Genomic DNA, 25,344 nt, shown 5'->3' with positions numbered 1-25,344 from the left:
AGGGTGCAGATAGCATACGTTTTATTAATATGTATAACTTTATTTATTTTATTAATAACTATAACTTTATATATATAGTTAAAAAATATGTACCATTTTCACAAGTGTATATAACTACTACTGTAAGAAAATATCAGAATTGGGAACATACTCTCTGTATTATCTTTGCTTGAACTAAGCCGATCTAATCCTGTTTATATGAATTGAACCTGCTCCTGATCAGGTTTGACCTAGCAGATCTGTTGCTATGACAACAACTCTCAGATCAGCTTTGAAGAACGAAACGATCCTGTATCGTGTCAAAACGTCAATATCCAAATCCAGCTAACTGAGTAATCCACGTACGAAGAACGGACCCCTGGGGTGGAGAGTGACGTCACAGCAATTTTGATAAGGCAATATCTAAACAATAAACATTTATACAGTGTTTATTTTAACGGCACAAACCAGCACAAATCAAGCACAAATGAATGATACCAGTTTTGTGCGATTTAGAGGAAATGGGGTGAAGAGTGACGTCACGGCTCCTAAAATATTTTGTTTATATCTAAAAGAGGAAAACATCTAGACTGTTTATTTTAACGGCACAAACCAGCACAAATGACCTGGGCTGATTTAAAGTCATTTGAGGAACATGGGTGGAAAGTGACGTCACACGGTCAGAAAAATAATGCTTAATATCTCAGACTCCAAACCAGCACAAACGTTTGTTTTTACAGCACAAATCAGCACAAACGAATGGCATAGTTTTGGGGATTATTTGTTTTTAATGGGGTGCCAACTTGACAGAGGTGCTGCACGAGATCTTGAGATAGAGGGAGATGGGAATGGCTGCTAGAGTTCCTTCTATGACCTCACACAATTTACTTAGTCAATAAATAAATACAAATATTTTGAAGGTTTTGTCCGTGTGTGTGTGTGTGTGTGTGTGTGTGTACTTGATTTTGAATTAGTGCAAAGCGGTTAGTAAGAAACCATCACTTACATCACAAGAAGCACCATCATTTTTTTTTTCACTTTACCATACATTAAGAATCAACTATGAGCCTTCCTGCTTCGTCAACCTCACAGTCACGTAGGCATGGCAGCCTGGGCACTGCACTGGACTGATCCATGCCACACGTTACACTTTTTTTTAATGCATCACAAAGCAACTGACAAACACTATATACCTCAATGCCCATCATACAACTTCAACCTCCTCAATTTATTGTTACAGCTGTTGTTGTTTTTATTATTATCATTATTATTAGTATTATTATTATTACCAGCATGAGTATATTATAGTTATCAAGTTAATAATCCATCATACATATCTTTAATATTATTCTTCCATGTGGGTTTGTATAATTCATAATTAGCATTGATATAGTGTTTTTATTTTATTATTAGTCATTTATTTGCTTATTCTCATTGCTTTGTTTGCTGAAATTTATTTTTTTTTCACTCTTTTTGCTTCTTTTCTTTTGCTTCTACTCCTCCCCTTCCTTTTCTGTTTTTTTTCTTTTTATTTATAATTTTTTTTTATTATTATTATTTTATTAATTTTTGTTTATTATTATTAGTTTTTTCTCTTTTACTCTCTTTCCCCTTCTACTTACTACTTTTATTATTCTTATTAATTATTATTATTACTTGTCCTCTCCCTGATTTCCCATCCTCCCCTCTCCTCGACACCTTTGTCATAAATGGTATTACTTTTACTTTTTGTTATCATTATTATTATTACTGTTCTGACTTGTCCTGTTATCTTTCCATTATCATTATTACGGTTTCAGTTGTAGTTGTAACGGTAGTAGTTGTAGTAGTAGTAGTTGAAGTAGTAGTCATTGTAATAGTATCGATTGTTATTGAGTAATTGTTACGGAGATTATTGAAGCAGTAGTTCATGTAGTAGTAGATGTCATTGGTATAGTAGTAGCAGAAGTAGTAATGGTGTGGTTGTTACAGTAGTAGTAGTAGTCGTTGTTGGTGTAGTAATATCAGTAGTAGATGTTGTTGATGTAGATGTAGTAGAAGTGATTGTGTTAGTAGTAGTAGTAGCAGTAGACGATGTTGTATTAGTTGTAGCAAACGCTATAGTAGTATCAGTAGTGGTAGACGTTGTAGTAGTATCAGTATTAGTAGACATTGTAGTAGTAATAGTAGTGGTTGTGGCTGTAGCAGAAGCAGTAGTAGTTGTCATATAAGTAACTTTCTGTAGTAGTAGTTGGTGTAGCACTTGTGATTTATTATTATTACTGTCAGTTATCATTACTGTTGTCCTTTCTTTCTTTTTACTTTCATTTTTACTATCATACATTAATAAGCATTGTTGTTACTCCCTACCTCTGACTGGTTTCTTTCTATATGTTTTATCTATATCTGTGACACTTGCTTCATTTATTGACTATTATTGTTCCTTATGTATGTACTCTGACCTGTCCACCAAGTTACCTTTACATGCATACACACACTCACGCACATACCAGTACCTGACTGTATTGTTGTTGTTTTTGTTTTGTTGCTTTGTATTTGTTATTTGTTGATGTTTTCTTGTATTTGTATGATTTTTGCATATTCTAATAAAAAAATTAAAAAAAACTCACAGTCACATCTGTCCCTTAGGTTACACCAATGCAATGCAAGAATAACATTCGGGAGGTCTGCAACATCTCTGCATTTCCCTGAATACAGTATCTATTCCCAACTGATATTAAAAGCGGAATTTGTCACTTGTCAGTCATTCTGCACTCCTCTGGCGGCTAGACCAAAACATACTTCCTCTTTCTGCAAGCCTTCTCTATTAGAACTGAACAGGTTTTTGGGCCCGATCGGACATTCAGCTCTTGGAGACTTTCGGCACATTTCACTTCCCTGCTCAACACAAAGACTTACTCAAGAAGTGAAAGTTATTTTTGATGTCACGGCGCCTTTAGCCTCAGTAAGCTGTGTCTCCTTGTGCAATCATGCTTAAATAGTATATCACACTTAGAGAAGTTTGGTTCATCTATCTCTATGCAAGACATATATTTAATGAACAGTAAAAGAGACAAAAGTCATAAAAAATGAACTCCTTTTTTCCCAACACTATAAAGACGAATCACTGATCCTGAATCAGACGACAGGAGAGATGAGCAACCCTACTGTCTCAAAGTCTGGCTGTCGCCACTGGCTTGCATCGTTTGGGACCCGTAGAGCTGCGCATCGATGGATTTGCTCTTCAGTGTTTGGACTTTCAGTATTGAATATTAAACAACACTGAACAGAGATAAACTGAACTTAAACTCTGAAAACTGAACTGACACTGTTTTAATTTCCTATCATATTCTATGTGAAGCTGCTTTGACACAATCTACATTGTAAAAGCGCTAGAGAAATAAAGGTGAATGAAAAAAAATTATTGAATAATAAAATGGAATTTTATCTCTATATGTATTTTGTGTATCTCTATATGTATTATATGTACTTATGTATTTTACAGACATGAAACATGAAACAAAGTGACTCAGACGTGCCAGGGACAAGGTATGAAGACTGCATGTAGTCTGCATACCTGTAGTGCATGTAGTGGCAAGATAAGAGATGCAAAAATGTATACATGTTCAAATTTTGCAACTACTTAAACCTGCTTAATTTCTCTATTAAGCGCTTTTTTGTTTACTTGTGTTTCACAGGCAGCTTGAAAAAAAAGCCCTTACAAGTCAAAGAAGCTGAAAAGGCCATGTCTAAGTGACTCAATTTCAGGAATAGGGAAGGAAAATAGACTGCGAGGGCATGTGGTGGAGCAAGATTGAAAAGATTTTTTAAAAAATAAATAAATCTATACATGTAGATATTACTATGTGTATTCTACATCAGTGGTTCTCAACTATATTGCTGGATCTCTTTTAATGACACCCACTTCAGGTGCCATTTGCATAAACTACATAGACTAGTCTTAAAAACTAGTCATTGTTAAAGTTATTGTTGTTTCTTTTTCTTTCAAGTAAAAGAGTTTTTTCTGGGAAAAAAATGTTAAATTCAGTTACATGAAAAAGTAGAATAGCCTCATTGGACAAACTAATTGGATTATGTACTATTAAGCCCATGACATAAATCAAGTGTGTTTGATTATAGAGACAGTCAAAATTTGCAGTTTTGGGGGGCTTCAAGAATGTTCCTGAGAACTGCTGGTTAACAAATGTAATGTGAGGTACTAAAGGCTAACCTAATATGTTATGATATATATATATATATATATATATATATATATATATATATATATATATATATATATATATATATATATATATATATATATATTTAGGGTGTCACGATCCTCCAAATCCTCGATTCGATTACGTTTGATTCTAAAGGCACGATTCGATTCGATTATGAATAATTAATTAATTAATGACCAATTAATTATTAGTAGCCTACCGTTTAAACTACCTGACCTGCATGGTCTTTGTTTTACCCATAAACAAATCATACAGTAAATGAATAAAGGCAAGATACACACATAATTACCACCTGTCAATCACTTTTTCTGCGGGACTTTTGAATAGGCAGTGATCTGTGTCGTTATAATGACTAAGTACAAGTGAGTGAAAGATTGAAGCAGTCTACTGATCCTCTGACTGCCTGAACCTGCTGTCTCGAGCGGCTGTGTGTGTGCGTCTGTGTCTGTGTGTCAGAGGTAGAGAGGAAGGAGGGCTGCTCAGAAATGCTATTCGCCACTGTGGATGTCAAATCGTTGTCGTTCTAAAATGCCATTTAAAAACAAAGACAGTGTAAACAGGGTCTGAGTGTGTACTTTTCGCGAGTGGATTTGCAACGGGAGCGGGCGGAGGATCGCTATGCCGGTGTTGTCTATCGGACGAACTGTACGTAATACGTACATAGCAGAGCTTGCAAAACTCTGTTTTTTTTTGTCGACAACACGAACGTTGTCAACATAACTCACTGGAAATCCAAAATGCTTACACACCGGCGACTTCATTGAAAGAGGAGAGGGTTTAAGCTCTGTCGATTCCAAATAGAAATAGGCTATTGTTTGTTTTTTGTGCTGTGTTAATTACAACTTTATACGCACCGCTCTGGAGGACCGGACCCAAAAAATGCCAGGCAAGCGAGAAACCCAGCTCGACCGTCTGCCGCTGCGTGTACACACTCTGGACCGGGAGAATGCTCTCGTTCGCTCGGAATCGCTGGATCACAGCAGGAGGAACCCTCATCGACTCGATCAGAAAGTCTCTGAAGCGAAAAGGATAACGAATGCTAGCTCCACCTGTGCTTATATGCGGAGTTAATTGGCAACGAAGCACACGTGCGCAAGCTTACGCTGCTAATTCATTGGCATTCATTGGCCCGTTCCATACTCTTTCAGACAAGTGGCTTCTGAACCGAATCCTCCCATACGTGGATTTTCTAAAATCAAATCAACTTATAACACTGGAGTTCCCCACCCGAAGGGGAACCGAATTCCGCAGACTATAATCGTACAATTAAAATCTATAGTTGTTGCATCCCTAATATATACAGTTGAAGTCAGAATTATTAGCCCGCCTGAATTATTAGACTGCTTGTTTATTTTTCCTCCAATTTCTGTTTAATGGAGAGCCGACTTTTTCAGCACATTTCTAAACATAATAGTTTTAATAACTCATTTCGAATAACGGTTTTATTTTATATTGTCATGATGACAGAAAATATTATTTGACTAGATATTTTTTAAGACACTTCTACACAGCTTAAAGTGACATTTAAAGGCTTAACTAGGTTAATTAAGTCAGCTAGGCAGATTAGGGTAATTAGGCAAGTTATTGTATAATGATGGTTTGTTTTGTAGACTATCGAGAAAAAAAATTGCTTAAAGGGGCTAATAAATTTGTCCCTAAAATGGTGTTGAAAAAATAAAAACTGCTTTTATTCTAGCTAAAATAAAACGAATAAAACTTTTTCCAGAGGAAAAAATATTATCAGACATACTGTGAAAATTTCCTTTCTCTGTTCAACATCATTTGGAAAATATTTTAAAAAGAAGAAATAATAATAATTCTGACTTCAACTGTATATATATATATATATATATATATATATATATATATATATATATATATATATATATATATATATATATATATATATATATATATATACACACAATGGAACATGAGTAGCTCTTGGCCACTTTCAGTTTTTAAAAGTGGCTTGCATATGAAAACTGTCGGAGACCCCTGGTCTAAAGAGAGAGATTATTTCTGTTTCAGTTAGTTTTTAGTAAGTCCACCTCCCTTAACTCTTGGTTTACACCCAGGAAGTGTGTGATTGAGCAGCCAGCGCTCTGCTAGAACAGTCCATTAGTGTGTCAGGATGGGCTCCAGTGCACTGGCTCTCCTTCTCTGTGAGTATTTGATCAGATTCTCCACTCTTCTGTTCTTTAATACTGTTTTAATCATTCAGCTGAAGATGAGAGAATGATTGTGCTGTATGTTCTTGTGTTTATTAGTCAGATTCAGTGCTGATGTGTGAAGTGTTGATCAGATACAAGCTTCAGAGATCAGCCATTTATCTGTGCTGTCAGTGTAGAATAGAGGTCGCTGGACAGCAACATCTGATTGATTTTGATTTATACTATATACACGTTGAGCAATTCTATTAATGAAGGACAATTTATTTAACCTCTGATATTTCTTTTCTGAAAATTAACAAATTGTAAAATAAATTAACATTATTATTATACTAAAAAAACATAAGTTACTTAAAATAATTCAAAATAAAGTATGCAGCAGCAACATTTTAATTTTGGCTAGTTTTAAAGAACAATTGTATTTTCAATTTCAATAAACTGTAAAATATTGTTAAAGAGAGACAGCTGGAGAGCCATGCATTTTGTTGAACAGCCACAAGTGGGCAAAGGTTCCCTGCCACTGGGATAAAGCAATCCAGCATTTTAGTCTTTATCCACATTTAAAAGTATTTATTAGAAATGAGTTATCCAAAGTGTCCCAAAAAGATTATTTTATGAATTATGAACTTCATTGATTGCACACTAAAAAAAAAGACAACAAACAATCAACTGCTCTTGTTTTTTAACCCAGGGATTGGATTTGTCTATTTGGCATACAATTGTTTGAGTAACCCAGCATTTCTAGATTCAACTTGCAGCTGCCAAAAAATTATGTTTAAGCTTTACTCAGTGCTGACTTCTTTTTCAGATGTGTTTTCTGTTAATTATAGTTAGTTGTCTCATCACTGATGAAGTCAGCTCATATAAATAATGCGTTTTTTAAAATACCCTTCATAGCCCAATCTACGAATCAAACAAATCCAATGATTTACTTGATTTTTGCATTATTATAACTCTGCACTAAAAAGAGGTTTTCATTTTATAGCTATAAAAATATAAAACATGTGCGCAACTCAATGCAATACTGTATGTAAATAATATATAATATGCTTTACATCTTTTTCTTAGAAGGCAAAACTACACATGCTTTTTTGCATGTATGCGCAAAGAGGATGCTTTGAACTTCCGGTCGGTAGAAAAAATATTTTTTGAAATTGTTGCAAATTTATTAAAAATAAAAAAGCTGAAAAGTCACATGTACATCAGTATTCACAGACTTTGCTCAATACTTTGTTGATGCACCTTTGGCAGCGATTACAGCCTCAAGTCTTATTGAATATGATGCCACAAGCTTGGCACACCTGTCTTTGGGAATGTTTGCCCGTTCCTCTTTGCAGAACCTCTCAAGCTTTATCAGGTTGAATGGGAGGCGACAGTGTACTGCCATTTTCATTTTCACATTTCCTGAGTTGTTGTGAAGCCACTCCATTGTTATTTTGGCGGTGTGCTTTGGGTCATTGTCCTGCTGGAAGATGAACCGTCACCCCAATCTGTGGTCAAGAACACTCTGAAGCAGGTTTTCACTCAGGATGTCTCTGTAGATTACTGCATTCATCTTTACCTCTATCCTGACTAGTCTTCCAGTTCCTGCTGCTGAAAAACATCCCCACAGCATGATGCTGCCACCACCATGCTTCACTGTAGGGATGCTATTAGCCTGGTGATGAGCGCTGCCTGCATTTCTCTAAACGTAACGCCTGGCATTCACTCCAAAGAATTCAATTAAGTTTCTTATGGTCTGAGAGTCCTTCTGATGCCTTTTGGCAAGATCCAGGCGGAGATTGGCTTCCGTCTGGCCACTCGACCATACAGGCCTAATTGGTGAATTGCTGCACAGATGGTTGTCCTTCTGTAAGGTTCTCCTCTCTCCACAGAAGAACACTGGAGCTCAGACAGAGTGACCATCGGGTTATTGATCACCTCCCTGACTAAGGCCCTTCTCGCCGATCACTCAGCTTAGATGGCCGGCCAGCTCTAGGAAGTGTCCTGGTGGTTCCAAACATCTTCAACTTACGATTGATGGAGGCCGCTTTGGTCATTGGAACTTTCAGAGCAGCAGAAATGTTTCTGTAACCTTCCCCCCCCCTTGTGCCTCCAGACAATCCTGTCTCGGAAATCTACAGACAATTCCTTTGTCTTCATGCTTGGTTTGTGCTTTGACATGCACTGTCACTGCTTTTTTATTTGTATTAAATTTGCAACAATTTTAAAAACTCTTTTTTATTGTCTTTATAGGGTATTGTGTGTAGAATGTTGAGGAAATAAAAGAATTTAATCTATTTTGGAATAATGCTGTGACACAAAAAATGTGTACAATGTGAAGCTATATGAATACTTTCCAGATGCACTGTATAATGGCTTTCTTTCAAAAAAAATGTCTTTCTTTCAAAATTAAAGTTTTGCAACTTAAGCCACTGAAAACAGCATTGCCACCTATAAATGCTACTCTGGCTGATGACAATTATTAATTGAAGTTCTAAGCACCCTACTGGAAGGCTCTAGTCACTATGGCACCCTCCATGCAGCAAAAAAAGGTCTCATGCTGCGTTCACACCAGAAATGGAACGCGTGGGATAAATCGCGGTATTTGCACGTAAATAGCCGCGTGAACATTTGAGTTTACTCGCTTCATACGCGCGTCAAACCCCGCTTCATTCGCGTGTCAAATTCACATCAGAACAGACGCGGATTCGCGTGATGGGCAGGGCTTCTGTCTGCCCGAAGACTCTAGCTTCATAGCTAAATGGCTAACATGGATTTTATGAAGAAAATAACAGTGTTTATGTGTTTTATGAAGACTGAAAAACATCTTCGATACGTTTAGGGTTGTGTCTGAGTCCACTACATTCTTTCAGAGGTGCATCCAGCTCTGTAAGCTTATAAACTCCTCCAGAAACTGAACCTGGATGACGGAGGCTTTCAGCGGTGCTTCTGACTGAGCAAAGCCGAGTTTGATGAACTGTTGTCGGTGAAGGCTGGAGGATTTCCCTCGGAACACCGACAACAGGTTCTACGTCACAATCACGCCCCCACAAGAGCAAGCTTCTGATTGGTTTTTGCGGTGCGAATGTACGCTGAAGTTCAGATTTTCGAAATCGAGAGGTTTGTGTGAAACGCTCATTAAGCGCGTCAAACGCCCAAAACGCTCAATTCGTTCTGCGCCTTTCGCGCAATTTGCGTCATTCGCGCCGCGCCATTCTCGCGTATCGCGCCGCAGGATGTCTATTCGCACGTTTGCATTGACTTAACATGTAAATCACTCGCGCTTGACGCGCCTGCCGCGTCTAATGTGAACGCAGCATAAAGGCTATACTTTTAAAAAAAAAGTCAACATATGTGCCTTGTCATTGTCTTAACACACGCATGAATCACAAGTGAGACGGAGGAAATGAAACAACAGAAGCTCAAAGGTAAAATCAAATGCTCAGGACATAATATTTTAACTAATGGCTTTTATTAAAAATGTTGACAGGTCTGTGATATAAGAATTACAGCGGAGCATTAATTACATTTAATTTAATGCATATTTTCATGGAGCAATTATTTAAGGGTAGCTTGCTATTTTTATTTGAAAAAAGAAAATATTCTAAAAAAGAATTCAGTCAGTTTTCTCATTTCGTAATCTAAATTTGTCATCTAAATGAAAATATCTACGGCAGACCTTTTTTTATTCTTTTTATTAAGTTTATTCTTTTTTCTATGCTGTTGGAAACAGCAGCTGTGTGAAGATGTTCTGTTCATATGTTCTGTATGCTGCTGTTCGCATGTTAAAATAAATCAGTGTTTTAAGATGCGATATTTAATGTGTCAGACACAAAATAGAGATGTTTTTTTTTATTGCATTAAATATGAATTTAATAGTAATCTGACCGGTTAATGGTTAATATTTAGTTAACGAGCTGCGGTTGTTGATTAAAAAATTAATTGAAAGGAGCATCCTTAAAATTAACGTTGACATGTTTGATGACATAAACAAAATGTGCTGCAAATCAGCGACACAGACAACACTGAGGCACTTAAATGTTGAGGATTGAGCTCACTGGCTGGAATAGCAAACAAACACCTGCACCATGTAGCTGAAGCAGATTGCTTTAGATTTCAAGAGTTCACACTTAGCTGATGATTGATAATAAAGCTAGTTTGGCGTGCTGTCCCGGGAGAGAGCCCTGAGCTTATAAGATCCTCGAGCCCTGGGCTCCCTCCCGTTGCAAGGCGAGAGGGGAGTTTGAGCTCAGGTAGATCTCAATGACTCCCCTTCTTGCTTGTTGTAGCTAAGTGTCAGATATGTATGCTGAAAGGTGTACTCAGAGTTTAGCTAATGTATTTTGATTAATTGTTTAGAGTGCTTGTTTTTGAACTGTGGGAGGAAACCGGAGGACCCGGGGAAAACCCACGCGACCACGGGGAGAACGAGCAAACTCAACACAGAAATGCCGTCTGGTTTGGAAAGGAATTAAACCAGGGGCATTCTTGCTGTGAGGCAACAGCGCTAATCACTGGCCACTGTGACGCCCGTTTGAAAGGAGGGAAAGTAGTGTTGGGTGGGGGGGTTTCTTCAAGACGAAGATATTGAGATGAGAAAAGTCTGGTTATTTATAGTGAGTTAAGGATCGTCTGATAGGATAATCAGTCATTAGCTAAAGTTGGAACAGCTGTGAACAATCATAAGCACGTGATCCTCTCGAAATTTGTTTATGAATAAACTTCACTTATCAGTCTGTCCACCCAATAAAGTTTTGTGACAGATCAATAATCAATTGATCAATTTTGTGACAATAAACAGTTTTATCTTCCAGTTTTATCTTCTATTCTGTTTCAATGATCTGCTTTGTGTTTCATAAATGCAAATGCATCACATCTGTGCTTCTGCTGCTTTCAGTGCTGATCTCCATCCTTCACGCTGGATTCACTCGAGGTACTGCAGTATTTTTTTTATTTAAATGTAAATGATGCTGTTGTGTCTGTGTACAGAGATACATCAAGATCCCACATTTGTCTCTTTGCTGATGTTTTGTATTTATGTTTAACTCCTCTCCACATTTTATATTTACATGTAGGCATTTAGCAGACAATTAACAGCAGTCTTTAAAGGGATCATTTTAAAGCCAAAGCTCTTCAAATGTACATTGTCCTGGTGTAGTCTAAACTAACAGGTGCACACTGGTAACTGCATTTGATTAAATATTATATAATATTATATAAGGAAAATTACATTTTGGAAACTAAAATTGAAAGTGACAGTGACAAAACCCCTGATATTCCATCACTTGGACAATAATATATAAACATTTATTGACTTTCAATGTATAAAATAGACCTTTTAAAAATCCATGACAGTCGAAAACCTAAGGAGTTGATGAACCGAGGTCCTGACTCTCTGAGGTCATTAAACAGAGGACTCGCGAGGTCTTAAAAGCATTGAACAAGTCTTAAATTTGATAATCTCAAATTAAGGTCTTAATAGACTTAAATTTGGTATACAAAGTCTTGGATTTCGTTAAAAAGGTCTTATTTTATTCATTTGTTTTTGCCTTTCCTAGGAATAAAGTTCATACCATAACAAAATTAACTGTTACTAATAGGGGTGTCACGATTTCGATTTTTAATCAAAATCGATCGAAATTTATGCTCAACTTCGATTATCGAATCAAAAAATAGAATCGTCGATGCTGCCACGCCGCCATATCACGTTAGCTTGGCTTGCCAAGTGGAAAAAAACATGCTTGTTGACTTGCTTGTTAAACTGCAGAAGCAGGAGACCCGTCGAGAGAACTTAAACCCTCTCCTCTTTCAATGAAGACGCCGGTGTGGAAGTATTTTGGATTTCCAGTTAGTAATGTTGACAACGTTCGTGTTGTCGACAAAAAAAACACAGTTTGCAAGCTCTGCTATGTACGTATTACAGTTGGGATGATAGACGATGGGCGCATCGCGATCCTCCGCCCCGCACCTGTTGCAAATCCGCTCGCGAAAAATACACACTCAGGCCCTGTTTACACTAATATGTCTTTGTTTTTAAATGGCATTTTAGAACGACAACGATCCACATCCACACCGGCGTGTAGAATTTTTGAGCAGCCCTCCTTCCTCACTACCGCTGAAAACGCACATCACTTGACCACACACACTCATTCACACACAGATACAGACGCACACACATCGTCATGCGCTCGAGACAGCGGGTCAAGGCAGTCAGCGGGTCAGTAGACTGCTTCCATCTTTTACTTTCACACAAGTACTTAGTCATTTTAACGAACACCTCAGATACTGTTGGCTGGTTTCTGTTGGTTACAGACACCATTATAACGACACAGATCACTGCCTATTCACGAGTCCCGCAGAAAAAAAGTGATTGACAGGTGGTAATTATGTGTGTATCTTACCTTTATTCATTTACTCTATGATTTGTTTATGGGTAAAACAAAGACCATGCAAGTCAGGTAGTTTAAACGGTAGGCTACAAATAATTAATTTGTTATTAATTAATTAATTATTCATAATCGAAAATCAAATCGTGACTTTAGAATCGAAAATGTAATCGAATCGAGGATTTGGAGGATCGTGACACCCTTAGTTACTAATGTAGGCTAATTAACATTGCTGCATTCATCTTTCCCTCTATCCTGACTAGTCTTCCAGTTCCTGCTGCAAAAAAACATCCCCAGAGCATGATGCTGCCACCACCATGCTTCACTGTAGGGATGGTATTAGCCTGGTGATGAGCGGTGCCTGGTTTTCTCCAAACGTAACGCCTGGCATTCACTCCAAAGAATTCAATTTTAGTCTCATCAGACCACAGAATTTAGTTTCTAATGGTCTGAGAGTCCTTCAGATTCCTTTTGGCAAATTCCAGGTAGAGAGTGGCTTCCCTCTGGCCACTCTACCATACAGGCCTGATTGGTGGATTGCTGCACAGATGGTTGTCCTTTTTTAAGGTTCTCCTCTCTCCACAGAAGAACGCTGGAGCATTCTAAATTAAAATTAAAATTAGGCTAATTAAAAATTCATGCAGCGTAACGTTGAGTGCACCTCGCGCTCCACGTCGGCAGAAAGTACGAAAGCTTGCATTACTGTGGTTACTAAGCAAATGAGGTGCAGAACAAGATAGTCGCTAGTCTAGTTTGTCGGCTAAAATGGGAAAGTGGTGGTTTAACCCGCTGTGGCCAAGGAATCTGAATTACATTTGGGTCAAGCCTGTGCCAGGAAATGAGCACGATGCCTACTGCTGCTGGTGCCGGAAATCTTTTAAGCTAGCGACGATGAGTGTTACAACCCTGGACTACCATATGAGGGGTGCCAAACAGTGCCTTACAGAGGTTTTCAAACTGCATCTATTACTAAATTCGGATCGGCTCTTTTTATTACTGAAGAACTGACCGACCAGGGGTGCAGAACTGCAGAAATCAGTATAAACAGCTGTCAATTTATTTATTTATTTATTTTATCAGAAAGAGTTGTTTCATTCAGTTTATTTTGTCTTTCTTGACAGGACACAAACCTACAGTGACTGTGACACCAGTCAGTGCTGTATTCACTGGAGAGACAGTCAATCTGACGTGTGTGATTGAGTCTTACAGTGACTGGACATATGAGTGGTATAAAGACTATATAAAGTTACAGTCTGATGGTCATTACCCTGTAAACAGAGACACTCTCACTATCAGAGGAGCTGCTGAGTCTGATCAGGGTCAGTACTGGTGTAGAGGACTCAAAAATGAAGGATCAACCGACTATTCAGAAGTTGTTCATCTCTCAGTGAAGGGTAAGGTGAATATCGTTGCCCTCCAAAACTTTAAAATTAAAATTTTAATAGCCAATCAACAGATTGTGGGTTTTACACAGCACACTCACGTCTCACATGGGTTGTGTTTTCTCTGGTGATTCTGGATTGTTACATCCTGTAGTGACGACCTTTAAGGGATATGGCCTTTACATAAAAAACTGCAATACAAAAACAGAACAATCTGTCATGTATAGAAATAAAACTCATCTATCATACTCATAAAATCATCTATAAAATCATAATCATATTTAGTAGGAATGATAATGTCACATTACATAAAAGTGAACCACAAAGGCAACACTTTTGAATTTCTATGTTTGTTAGTTATTATTAAAATACATTATTTGAAAATGCTGGCATGAATATTTTCTGATCTTTATTTGAATTTATTTATTGAATGGGATAGCCCTTTGAGATGAATCATCTCATTTTCAAGGGGGTCCCTAAAAAGTTCATAAAGCAAACAGAGTACAACACATCATAACGTAAATACACCAAACAACTAGGGTTGGGTATAGTTTGTTTTTGGGGTTTTTTCGATATCGATACTAAATCGATCCTTTTAAAACAATACATATACACGGTGTGTATATATATATATATATATATATATATATATATATATATATATATATATATATGTGGCGCGAAGGGGGGGGGATAAGGCTTTTTGTTGGTAGCCAGACCAATACAATAACTGGCACACTGCGGCCGAATTAACACAACCTATTGCAATTAGAGCTCGACTACGCCACCCAGTACATTACCTGGGACAAAAAACACAGGTTCGTATCTCTGACAATAAGGGAATGAGACGTGGATGTAGAAAAATAGAGTTCCTTTTATTACAATGCACTTCTCATTGGACTACAAATATTAAAATGACAGGCACATGTGCTTTAAAAAGGCACTAGAAGGCGGTTACAAAATACAAAAAAACAAATCCTCATCCAACCGCAGGAACTGGGGCTTACTAAAGTCGGGCAGGCTAGGCACTGGGCCCGAGAATGACCCACAAATTCACACGTGCACACTCTTAGATTCCAAAAACACCACACAGTGAACTTCAATGCACACAAGTGAGCAAAAGACTAATACATCAAAAGAGCCACGCCACACAGCAGCCCGACTGCCCGTACTAGACACCCCCAGCTCCTAGGGAGAGAAGAAAACCACAATTAGAAAGGAAATAAAACATTTAAGAAAACACAATATTAAATGGGCTCAAAGGGGTATCAAAAACAGACTACTTAAGCAGCTACCAGCCGCCCAGGGGCACGGAGGTGACAGGCCCCCGCTAAAAAGAATCCCAAACAGTATGTAGTAAAAGTTAGAGCACAAGGTCACAATATTGGAACAGGACAACGCACCAGAATGCAGGTATAGAAGCAAAGCCAAGCAGTCAGTTAGACAACACTTGTTTTATGTGTTCCCATTTTTGTAAATGTAGAAAAAAAACAATCAAAACATATGCAAAACAAAAAAAACACTGATACAAAAGCACCGAAAATAAATAAACGACAAAACAAAAAGCAATTAACAGAAACAAAAGAGAATCAAAACTGAATTAACAGAAACAAAACAGAATCAAAACTAAATTAACAGAAACAAAACAGAATCAAAACTAAATTAACAGAAACAAAAGAGAATCAAAACTAAATTAACAGAAACAAAACAGCAGCATCCAGTAGGTGTCAAGGGCAGGTGAAGACGCTCAATCCACAGTGCAATCGCTACACGAGATGCCAGTCATCCCTCCGGCAAAGCCAGGCGTCCGTACTAATAACTAACTAGAAAATATAACAGAAATCAGTTTCTACTCCTAGTAGTTTGATATGCACAGAATGTACGAGCGGTAGCGCCCTACTTACCGATTGGGAAGACAGCAGTCGCGGGAACGCGCATAAGTGTCAACAGAATCACGAGGGAGAGTTCAGCTCTAGGAAACGCGACTTCTCAAAGCTCACAACGCCTCACAGTAGCCACTCTATGGTGCAACAGCAACCGAACAGACACCAGCCTTCCAGAGCAAGAAAAACTGAATCAAACCCAACACAATTTGAAACGAAAGCGAAAATAAGGCTTAAACAGCCACTACATACCAAACGCACGGCAGTTACACACCCACCACAGGGAGTCAGCTGGACGATGACGCAACTTCCACTATTCTCCGCCAGGCTTTTATACACCTCTTAACCCGCAGTTAGTAATGGGCGTACACCAAGGCTTAATGCAAAACATCTGCTACATATATATATACACACACACACACACACAGTAGGTGAGAGTTCGAAGTGGCTTTTAATGCCGCAGCATATACCGCTGCCGTTTGAAATGGGTGCCGCTCTGTTTCTGCCGCAGTTTGTGAATGAGCCGCCAGGGGGCGCAAAGGGACAGGATGCGAACGGACAGAAATAGCCCATACAGCAGCTTTAAATATGCTACTGTGCATGTAAATGATATTAAACAATAAGTCAAAGCATTATAATTCCTTCATTAATCATTTAAAATTTGTTAACATGCTTTACTGTAAACTTTAAGTGCAAAGAGGATTCGTTTTCGAAAATAGAATTGAAGAAGTAAAAGACAACTAAATGAAAACATTTAGTACAAATAAGTAGTCTTAAATAAATAAATAAATAAAGCAGCCTAAATATAGAAAGATGTTCAGTGTTTGAACATCTTAGACAAGACATTTTTATTTATGTTTTATACATATTTTTTTTTTATTTTATGCGTACAGAAGCTGATCTATGATCAGTTTATTGTACAGAGCGCGTCTGTCAGTCAGCGCTTATACATGCATTCACTGGTTCAGAGGTTGCAAAGTGAAAGGCGACGATCGACGCACAGTAATGTAAAGAAAGTAGGGTAGAATAGTAAAATACGGGAGAATTTCGTCAAAAACGGGAGGGTTTACATGAGTGAAGTGAACAGGAAGTGTTTGTGGAGAAACAGTTTTGCGAGAGAACGCAAAACATCTTTGCGAGATAACGCAAAACTTTGCGAGAGAACGCAAAAACAATATTTTCCTCCCCACCCATTTTTTTCTTTCACCCATTTTTTTTTTTTCACCCAGCCATTTTTTTTCTCCTCCACTACGTCGCTTCCGGGGTTCTGTAGAAGGGAGATTGTTCCAGTCGGAAAAATGTATTAATAAGGATGATCACTATACTGTTTTCTGTGTCTATAAAATACAATACAGCACAGCAATATTACAGCACAAATATTAAACTGAGTAAATGAGGGTCAGAGGTGTTTGAGGACCAAAAAACAATAAGGACAAAACTATAGACAGCACTAAAGAACAGAGCAGATATAGTGAAACAACAGAGAAAATCATTAATATTAGATAACAAAATGTTAGCTTAACAAAATTGTGTTTTTGTCTTCCTCCTCAGCTTCACCCAGATCTACAGTGACTGTGACACCAGACAGTGCTGTATTCACTGGAGAGACAGTCAATCTGACGTGTGTGATTGAGTCTGATCACAGTGACTGGACATATGAGTGGTATACAGACAGAAACAGTGTAAAGTTACAGTCTGATGGTCATTACACTGTAAACAGAGACACTCTCACTATCAGAGGAGCTGCTGAGTCTGATCAGGGTCAGTACTGGTGTAGAGGACAGAGATCTGAAAGACCAAACTCATCACAATCAACCTCTGCTGTTAATCTCTCATTGAAGGGTGAGCTGAATATTATTTTCATGAACTCATAACAGAATAACACTGAGTAATGCACACAACAGTGAAGCAAGACTGAGCATTAATGGAAGCATTGCTTATACTGTATAGTGTTTGTAACGTGCTGCAGCCGTGTGTGTATAACCTCATGATCTTTACCTTTTTGGTATGTTTGAATGTTCACACATCTTAGGCTGATCGGCCTCTGTTTTGGTGTTCGATCTGATCCTGACAGACTACAGGCTCTATTTTGACGGTCCATGCGCAAAGCGCAAAACGCAGGGCGCAAACGCTTTCAGGGCGTGTCAGAACGTGTTTTTGCTAATTTAAGGACGGGAAATCTGCCTTGCACTTCGGCGCATGGTCTAAAAGGGTTGAGTTTATTTTCTTAATGAGTTATAGGTGTGTTTTAAGAATAAACCAATTAGAGTCTCTTCTCCCATTCCCTTTAAGAGTCAGCTGCGTCACGCCAAGAGCGCATTCGCTATTTACAGGACACAAAGTAAGTTTAAGTGGAAAAAATTAGCATTTCACTAGCAAACAGTTGACAGTTTTTTTTAACAGAAAACTGTTAAACAGAGCATCTACTGCGTGAGAATGAGAGATAATGGAACTACTTTCACTTTCGCTCTTGGATAGGGAAACCTTTACGCACAGACATCAATTAGTCTATAAATAAATACTTTTGTTTGTTAAGCGCAAATATTCGTTTCAAAACTATTTCTAAATTCAGTTCTAATTTCCAGCAAACTAATAAATGAACAATAATAACAAAGTGTGCTCAAAAACCTGAGTTATATCCTAAAACACATGCTGTGCCCCATATGGTCTAAAACCTGACAGGTGGGCAAATCTAAGCTTGTTTTTAATAAAACAAATATAAATATGGATATAATAAATAATACTGCTAATAATAATAACATTATACAAAAGCAAATTGTTATGAATGAACTGAAAAAGCCTCCCGAGATGAAGAAGACATAAAAGCAGCGATTTTTCATATTTACGAGGCTAGAAAATAATATGTTTTGTGATATTTTAATCCTTTATATTTATATTCTATATCTATTCTTATTATATCCTATATATATCCTTAATATTTACATTTTTTCATATGTAAAGATATTTGCCTATTGCTCTCTTGTGCGTATTAAGCAGTGCGTAAGCGAGGCGCAACTCTGCGCCAGAGTTTAGACCGGGTTCGTTTTGGTCTAATGAAAAATCTATTATAGTTTCCCAAAATAGCAACGCGCCAGCGGTCCACCTCAGAACGCCTTCCTGTTTAGACCAGAACGCCTATGGGCGCACATATGAGCGCTAATGCATTTGCTATTTAAACAGTTTAGCGCAACACCTCAAAACGACTCTTGCGCCCAGCTGAAACCACCAAAAGACTATTGCGCCGCGCCTTGCGCCACACTGCGCCGGGTGTAAGATAGGGCCCTAAATCTGAAATGACAACAACAAACTTAAATGTATACATGCTTTATGATTTCAAAACTGGTGATTAATGCACAGGTAGTCCAGTGGGGCACAAGGAGGTTGTATGAATTCACAAAACTGCTGATATGAGTTATTTAGCCATATATTCAGACTAAAAAGATGTGTGTTGTGTATGGTGTTGCGATTCTGGAGAGTTCTGCTGATCCTGTGATTGAGGGAGAAACTCTGACTCTACACTGTTTACATCGATCTACAATCTCCTCCATCCTCACAGCTGATTTCTATAAAGACGGATCACTGATCCAGAATCAGACAGGAGAGATGAGCATCCCTACTGTCTCAAAGTCTGATGAGGGTTTCTACTACTGTGAAACAAAGAGAGGAGAGTCGCCGCACAGCTGGATCTCAGTCAGAGGTCTGGGAATAATGATAGATTATTTACCTCTGTAATATTATCATACAGCATGTGCTTTATGAACAGGTCTGCCATCTTCTCTCTTCAGCTTTATCTTCATCTCCTCTTGTCGTTGGTGTTTCTGTGGGATTGACTGTTTTCTTGCTCCTCATCTTACTGGTTCTGCTGCTGAGACACAAGAAGAAAAGAGGTGTGAGGAGTTTAGAACATGATCAATAACATGAATGCATGTAATCAGATATATGAAAATGCATTAATAATGAGATTACTTTCTACTGTAGATCAGGACCGTAACAACCCAGTTCCAACTCGATCTGGAGAATATCAACTTGTAAACTTTCCTCTACAGTCTGGTCAGCTTCATTTTTGCTTCATTCTTTTATTTTGGAATGTTTTTTTTTTTGTTCACACAATATATTTCATTTTGATCCATTATTGTTTAACAGCGACCTTTAATCTTTTGACCTGCCTCCTTATTTATATCAATTATTATCAACACATTATTTGTTCATGTTGTTTGTTTTAGAGCCCGTGTCAGATGTGACATATTCAGAGGTCGTTGTTAAGAAACAGCAATCCATGGATAAAGGTGAAAATCCTCTTCTGTACACATGTAGTCATCAGTCATGAACCAATGAACAATGAACACTGATGAGGAATTAAAAATACACATTATCCACTGATTAATTCATTATTATTTCTGCAGCGGACATCATGCCGGAGTCAACTAATGTGACATACTCAGAAATCAGGTAAAACGTGGACAAAGGTGAATTCCTGTTTAGTTTTTTCTGATGTATAGACCTTTTTCTTGGAATGCAAAATTACCCATGATGCTTTGCGTGTATGCGCAAGGAGAATGCGAAAAACTTCCGGTCAGCAGCTGATGCATGTAAACAGTCACATTTGGACAGCTTTGAAACAATAGTTTTAATCTATTTTACCTGCTTTTATCCTCTTTGAACTAATACTGTTGTCCATCAGCACCATCTCCTGGACTGATCATTTAGAGAAATGCGATCTAATAGGATGGAAAACAGCTGCTGTGAGGCGTTTTCCCCTCGTTGTCAGACGGCATCTTCTGCAGTTTAAATGAAGCCTCGTCATCGCTAAAGTCAACATTTTCTCTTTATTTCAAATATATAACCAGCCCAAACTAATGTAATTCACCAAAATGTTTGACACACACACGTAGCCTGTACTGTGCCACTGACACACTGATTTAATAACTGTGACAAAGTGAAAATATAGGCTAGTGTCATTTCGAAATGACAGAAAAACACACACCGTGGTTAAAACAACACACGAAATAAAACACAAACAGCTCGCGATTAGAATGAACAGCAAATCAGCCAGCAGAGGATCAATAACAGACTTTTATTGGTCATTTTTGTAAATTGCACGACTTTCATACCTGTTAAGTTTCATGCCAGTACTCTGGTTTGCCCTCTCTCTCTCTGTGTGTGTGTTAAAGAGCCGCTGAGCTAACAGCTGACAGGCCGGGAACGCACAAACACACTGTATTTCTGACGGCAGACACGTGAACTAGGAGAACGTTTTTCTCGTATTTTTGACGCGCTTGAACCACATGTGACAGATTATAACGGCTTTAACACACACATTTCTAAGTTGTGTGTCACAAAAACACTCTGTTATCCATTAAAAACGTTATTGAAACCCATTTTCGGAGCGCAAATTACCAGTTGTAAACGCTGTAAACGGAAGTTTTTAGCATTCTACCGGAAGACGCTGGTCGCTATGGCGCCCTCCATGCAGCAGCCATGAAAAAGGTCTATAATAAGTCCAACATGTTCTGAATATCCTGCTTGATTTTCTGTTTCAGATATTAATTCTGCAGGTCCCAGTGATCTGATTTATACAGAAATCAACATAAAGGACAAAAAGAAAACCAAGAGCAAAGATAAACACACACACTTCATCTAGTCTTGATGATTTTTTTGTTTACTGATGTTATGATTTAATAAAATCAGGAAAAGAAACACTTTATAATCACTAACAGCACTGACAGACACAATATCACACTTTAATCTGCAAATGCAACAACAACAATGTCAAAAAGAGTGCAATATCACAGCCATCACCCAGTAGATGTTCATATGTCGAGTGAATCATGCATCCAGTCAGCCTCTGTCAGCCAAGCTACTAGAAGTAGGATACACAGAATCAATACATCTGTTAGCCAGCACACCATTTTGGGGATTTAAACCTACCTAACTTTATATAGTAACAGTAAACAGTAATAGTTAAATAGTAACAGTTCCTGACTCCAGTAAGCTAAAAACACAAGCTTTCCAATGGAGCGGGTCACTGAAAAAAGTGTTGCATGCAGACCTGTTGCAAACAATTTATTTGTGTTGAATTTAAACAAATGAAATTTAATAATGTACAACTTAATTTGTTTGTTTAAATTCAGCCCAAATAAATGATTTACTACCACTTAACGTGGCAGGTTTTATCCTTCATACATGTTGAGAGATCGAGTTGATTGACTTGATATGGGAATATGTCTTGACATAACCTACACAGACGTGACTTGGTAAAGTATTTTTTAGCCAAGCTCTGAGTACACCATCTCAGCATCAATATCTGATGAGTCATCAAGATCTACCTGAGCTCAAACTCCCGAGAGGGAGCCCAGGGCTCGAGGATCTTAAAAGCTCAGAACTCTCTCCTGGGACAGCATGCCAAACAAGCTTTATTACTAATCATCAGCTAAGTGTGAACTCTTGAAACCACAAAAAAATGTATAGACAAATAAAGCAAAATAAACAACATATATATATACTCAGATAAAAGCATATGCAGTTGAGGTCAGAATTATTACCCCCCTGAATTATTAGATCACTTGTTTATTTTTTTCCTTAATTTCTGTTTAACGAAGAGCAGATTTTTTCAACACATTTCTAAGCACAATAGTTTTAATAACTCATCTCTAATAACTGATTTATGTTGTCTTTGTCAAGATGGCAGCTATAATATTTGACTAGATATTCTTCAAGATACTTCTATACAGCTTAAAGTGACATTTAAAGGCTTAACTAGGTTAATTAGGGTAACTAGGCAGGTTAGGGTAATTAGGCAAGTTATTGTACAATGATGGTTTGTTCTGTAGATTATCGATAAAATATATAGCTTAAAGGGGCTAATAATTTTGTCTTTAAAAAGGTGTTTAAAAAATTAAAAACTGCTTTTATTCTAGCCGAAATACAACGAATAAGACTTTCTCCAGAAGAAAAAATATTAGCAGACATACTGTGAAAATTTCCTTGCTCTGTTAAACATCATTTGAAAAATATTTTAAAAAGAAGAAAAAAATTAGAAGGGGGCTAATAATTCTGACTTATGTACACGCATATATCCACACAATCACACACACAATAGTCCTCACATATGCATGCACACACCGTACATACATACATACACCTACACAATATACATAAAATGCATACACGTCACAAACTGTTGCGCAACTTTAAAAAGATGCGTCTTCAAACACTTTTTAAAAACATGAATGCTGGGGGATTCTTCCACTTCATTTGTCTCTAACATTTATATATTTTCTACAGGCAACACTTAACTCAGCTTCCCGAAAACTTCACAGTATTGCAGTATTCTATTGGTATTAAAAAAATAGTGTCTTTGGTGGTTTTGTTGTTAAATATAATGTTTAAGTAAATGTTTGTATTTTCTAATACATTGATATATTCTGATATGTTGTTTTCTGGAGATTTCTGATAAATATAAATCATTTTTGATACGATTTGCAAGAATTTTTTAATCTAGGCTCACAAAAAAAAATGCTTTTAATCTTTGTTTCTATGATCAAAATAAAGCATGTTTTGGGGCAGATTAGTTCATGTCTCGGGTGTTTTTCTGTGTCTTTTAAGATTCTCTTTTACTGAAAATCAAATAATAAATAAAAAAATATATGTATAAATATTTTTTTTGTAAAAATTAAAAAAGAAAAACACACAGTAAACTGATGGTGAGCATTAATTCTTTTAAACCTTAACCTGACTCTGCAGTATATTATAAAACCACAGTGAACAAACTTTCATCATTTGTATAAATGTTACAAATTTATCTATTCATTCATTCATTCATCATCTGCTGCTTTTCTGGGGCCGGGTCGCGGGGGCAGCAGTCTTAGGAGAGAACCCCAGACACTTCCTCCAGCTCCTCCAAAGGGGATCCCAAGGCATTACCAGGCCAGCCAAGAGACATAGTCTCTCCAGCGTGTCCTGGGTCTTCCCCGAGGCCGCCTCCTGGTGGGACATGCCTGGAACACCTCCCTAGGTAGGCGTCCAGGAGGCATCCGTAACAGATGCCCGAGCCACCTCAGCTGACTTCTCGCGATGTGGAGGAGCAGCGACTCTACTCCGAGCTGGTCCCGGGTGTCAGAGCTCCTCACTCTATCCATATGAGTGCACCCTGCCACCCTTCGAAGGAAACTCATTTCGGCCACTTGTATCCGAGATCTTGCCCTTTCGGTCATGATCCAAAGCTCATGACCATAGGTGAGAGTAGGAACATAGATTGACCGGTAAATCGAAAGCTTTGCCTTTCGGCTCAGCTCCTTCTTCACCACAACAGACTGGTACATCGACCGCTGCACCAATCCAACTGTCAATCTCTCGTTTCATCCTTCCCTGACTTGTGAACAAAACCCCGAGATACTTAAACTCCTCCACCTGGGATAAGGACTTTCCTCCAACCTGGAGATGGCAAACCACCTTGTTCCGGTGAAGCACCATGGCCTCGGACTTGGAGGTGCTGATTCTCATCCCAGCCACGTCACACTAGGCAGCAAACTGTCCCTGTGCATGTTGAAGGTCCATGTCTGATGAAGCCAACAGAACAACATCATCTGCAAATAACAGAGATGAAATTCTGTGTTCCCCAAACCGGACCCCCTCCAGCCCAAGGCTGCGCCTTGAAATTCTGTCCATCAAAATTATGAACAGAATTGGTGACAAGGGGCAGCCCTGCCGGAGTCCAACACTGGAAACAAATCTGACTTATTGCCGGCAATGAGAACCAGACTCCTACTCTGTTCATACAGGGACGAGACGGCCCTCAACAGATCGCCTCTGACCCCATACTCCCCGAGCACCCTCCACAGAACGCCGCGAGGGACACGATCGAATGCCTTCTCCAAGTCCACAAAACACATGTGGACTGGTTAAGCATACTCCCATGAACCCTCGAGCACCCTGGTGAGGGTATAGAGCTGGAACAGTGTACCACGGCCCGGACGAAAACTCCTCCTCCTGGATCCTAGGTTCAACCATCGGCCGGATCCTCCTCTCCAGAACCCTGGCATAGACTTTCCCCGGGAGGCTGAGGAGTGTGATCCCCTATAGTTGGAGCACACCCTCTGGTCCCCCTTCTTGAAAATGGGAACCACCACCCCAGTTGCCCAGTCCAAAGGTACTGTCCCCGACCTCCATGCGATGTTGTAAAGATGTGTCAGCCATGACAGCCCCACAACATCCAGAGACCTAAGATACACTGGGTGAATCTCATCCACCCCCGCTGCTTTGCCACTGTGGAGCTTGCAAACTACCTCAGTGACCTCAGCTTGGGTGATGGGCGAGTCCACCCCTGCATCCCCAGTCTC

At 38.4% G+C, this 25,344-nt stretch overlaps 1 protein-coding gene and 1 long non-coding RNA gene across 6 annotated transcripts in view; one reads left to right on the top strand and one right to left on the bottom strand.

Annotated features, from left to right (window-relative positions):
• The window catches only part of LOC141375273 (uncharacterized), a 256,688-nt gene that overhangs the window by 133,806 nt on the left and 97,538 nt on the right, over positions 1 to 25,344 (bottom strand). Inside the window, exons 7-8 of one of the 2 annotated variants that reach the window (XR_012383044.1) lie at positions 19,731 to 19,868; positions 14,980 to 15,311 (exon numbers count right to left, since the gene is read on the bottom strand). The exons of the other annotated variant lie outside the window; for it this stretch is intronic. This is a non-coding gene — a long non-coding RNA (uncharacterized lncRNA). Of the gene's footprint in view, positions 1 to 14,979; positions 15,312 to 19,730; positions 19,869 to 25,344 lie in introns of those variants that run through there. 2 annotated transcript variants of the gene reach the window in all.
• LOC110439918 (cell adhesion molecule CEACAM5-like) lies at positions 6,268 to 23,580 on the top strand. 4 transcript variants are annotated; one of them, XM_073907998.1, is made up of 10 exons: positions 6,268 to 6,367; positions 11,253 to 11,288; positions 13,863 to 14,135; positions 17,558 to 17,848; positions 19,563 to 19,703; positions 19,792 to 19,893; positions 19,985 to 20,056; positions 20,230 to 20,292; positions 20,410 to 20,455; positions 21,547 to 23,580. In XM_073907998.1, exons 1-10 carry the CDS (start codon positions 6,337 to 6,339, stop codon positions 21,551 to 21,553), a joined length of 1,062 nt encoding a protein of 353 aa, XP_073764099.1. In that variant the 5' UTR covers positions 6,268 to 6,336; the 3' UTR covers positions 21,554 to 23,580. The 4 variants fall into 4 exon arrangements, 2 of the variants coding, with proteins under 2 accessions (XP_073764099.1, XP_073764100.1); XR_012383019.1 differs by having other exon boundaries at positions 6,288 to 6,367; positions 19,615 to 19,703; positions 21,547 to 23,575; XM_073907999.1 differs by lacking the exons at positions 19,563 to 19,703; positions 19,792 to 19,893; positions 19,985 to 20,056 and having other exon boundaries at positions 6,305 to 6,367.

This window comes from Danio rerio, chromosome 7, assembly GCF_049306965.1.
Source record: "Danio rerio strain Tuebingen ecotype United States chromosome 7, GRCz12tu, whole genome shotgun sequence".
Taxonomy (NCBI): Eukaryota; Metazoa; Chordata; class Actinopteri; order Cypriniformes; family Danionidae; genus Danio; species Danio rerio.
Note: the sequence above shows the minus strand (reverse complement) of the source record. Positions and strands in the feature narration are given on the sequence as shown.